At 34.4% G+C, this 1,224-nt stretch overlaps 1 protein-coding gene across 1 annotated transcript; it reads left to right on the top strand.

Moving 5' to 3' along the window:
• The first annotated feature begins 35 nt into the window (after positions 1 to 35).
• LOC105005399 (TATA-binding protein-associated factor 172-like) lies at positions 36 to 1,136 on the top strand. Its single transcript, XM_010863405.1, has 2 exons — positions 36 to 225; positions 924 to 1,136. The coding sequence occupies exons 1-2, from the start codon at positions 106 to 108 to the stop codon at positions 1,122 to 1,124; spliced, it is 321 nt and encodes a 106-aa protein (XP_010861707.1). The 5' UTR covers positions 36 to 105; the 3' UTR covers positions 1,125 to 1,136.
• Positions 1,137 to 1,224: the final 88 nt, after the last annotated feature.

The raw sequence follows: 1,224 nt of genomic DNA, 5'->3' as shown, positions 1-1,224 counted from the left end.
TATATATTTTTTTTGCAAATGTGAATTTTCTTGCTTTCTCATTTTTAGGTTGTGGCACCGGTTCGTGAAACTTGTGCTCAAACGTTAGGTGTGGTGTTAAAACACATGAATGAAACAGGAGTTCATAAGACTGTGGATGTGCTGCTTAAATTACTTACACAAGAACAGTGGGAAGTTAGACATGGTGGTCTGCTAGGAATAAAGTATGCTTTGGCAGTTCGTCAGGTAAACACTTCAGTTTTTGAAGCATGTATGGGAGAGTTTTCCCCCTCTTAGTTTATTCTCATTAATTAAATGAACTGGCTCTAGATTCTTAGTGTTACAGATAAGCCAGTCCTTCAAGATTTGCCTCCTTGAGGTAGTATCATAGAGACAGGTGATGCTACTAACAATTTAAGTATGAATTAAAAGAGAATTATGCTTGGAAACCTGTTTCTGTTTCATAGCAAGCCCAATTCTCAGTGAGATTTCTAGTGTATGATCACAGGAGTAACCTTTGGGTGCTGACTGTTGGGGCAATTGAAAAGAGGGTAGGTTGGAGTAATGAGAAGCAGGAAGAGATGATTTTCTTTTTTCTTTTCTCATATTCCCTTTGGTTGTCAGTGATTGAGATAGAAGTTCAGGTTCTAGCATAGGAGTATATATGTATGTGTATTCACAGTGGGAATTCATGTTCCTGCCTTGAAAACACGTTCTGATGTTTCAAGTCACATTGAATAGCGAAGTATTAATACTATTATGTTCTTTTTCAAATGAGATTAATTACATAGGCGTCTAATGACACTGTTTTCATTTCTGTTTACATGATTCTTTTAAAATAAATATTGGAATTTATACTTTTGTATGTTAATTTAATAAAAGATTTTTTTAAGCACATCACTTGCACTATAGAAATTAATCTGTTTTGGTGTACTCTTTTACAGGATGTAATTAATACTTTATTGCCTAAAGTTTTAACTAGAATAATTGAAGGACTCCAGGATCTTGATGATGATGTCAGAGCTGTTGCTGCAGCATCATTAGTACCTGTGGTAGAAAGCCTTGTGTATCTTCAGACACAAAAAGTAAATATTTTTGCATTTTTTTCCTATAGAGCCTTTTACATTTGTTGTGTAGCGTGTTAGAAAAAACATTGAGGTTGGTTTTTTTTTTTTTTCCACATCTCCATTTTTCTTATGTCAGCCCTCTGGTACATAAGATCTTGATATATATATTCTTGGGAAG

This window comes from Bison bison, unplaced genomic scaffold, assembly GCF_000754665.1.
Source record: "Bison bison bison isolate TAMUID 2011002044 unplaced genomic scaffold, Bison_UMD1.0 scf7180017611703, whole genome shotgun sequence".
In the NCBI taxonomy this organism is placed as follows: Eukaryota; Metazoa; Chordata; class Mammalia; order Artiodactyla; family Bovidae; genus Bison; species Bison bison.
This window is presented reverse-complemented; position numbering and strand designations above follow the sequence as displayed.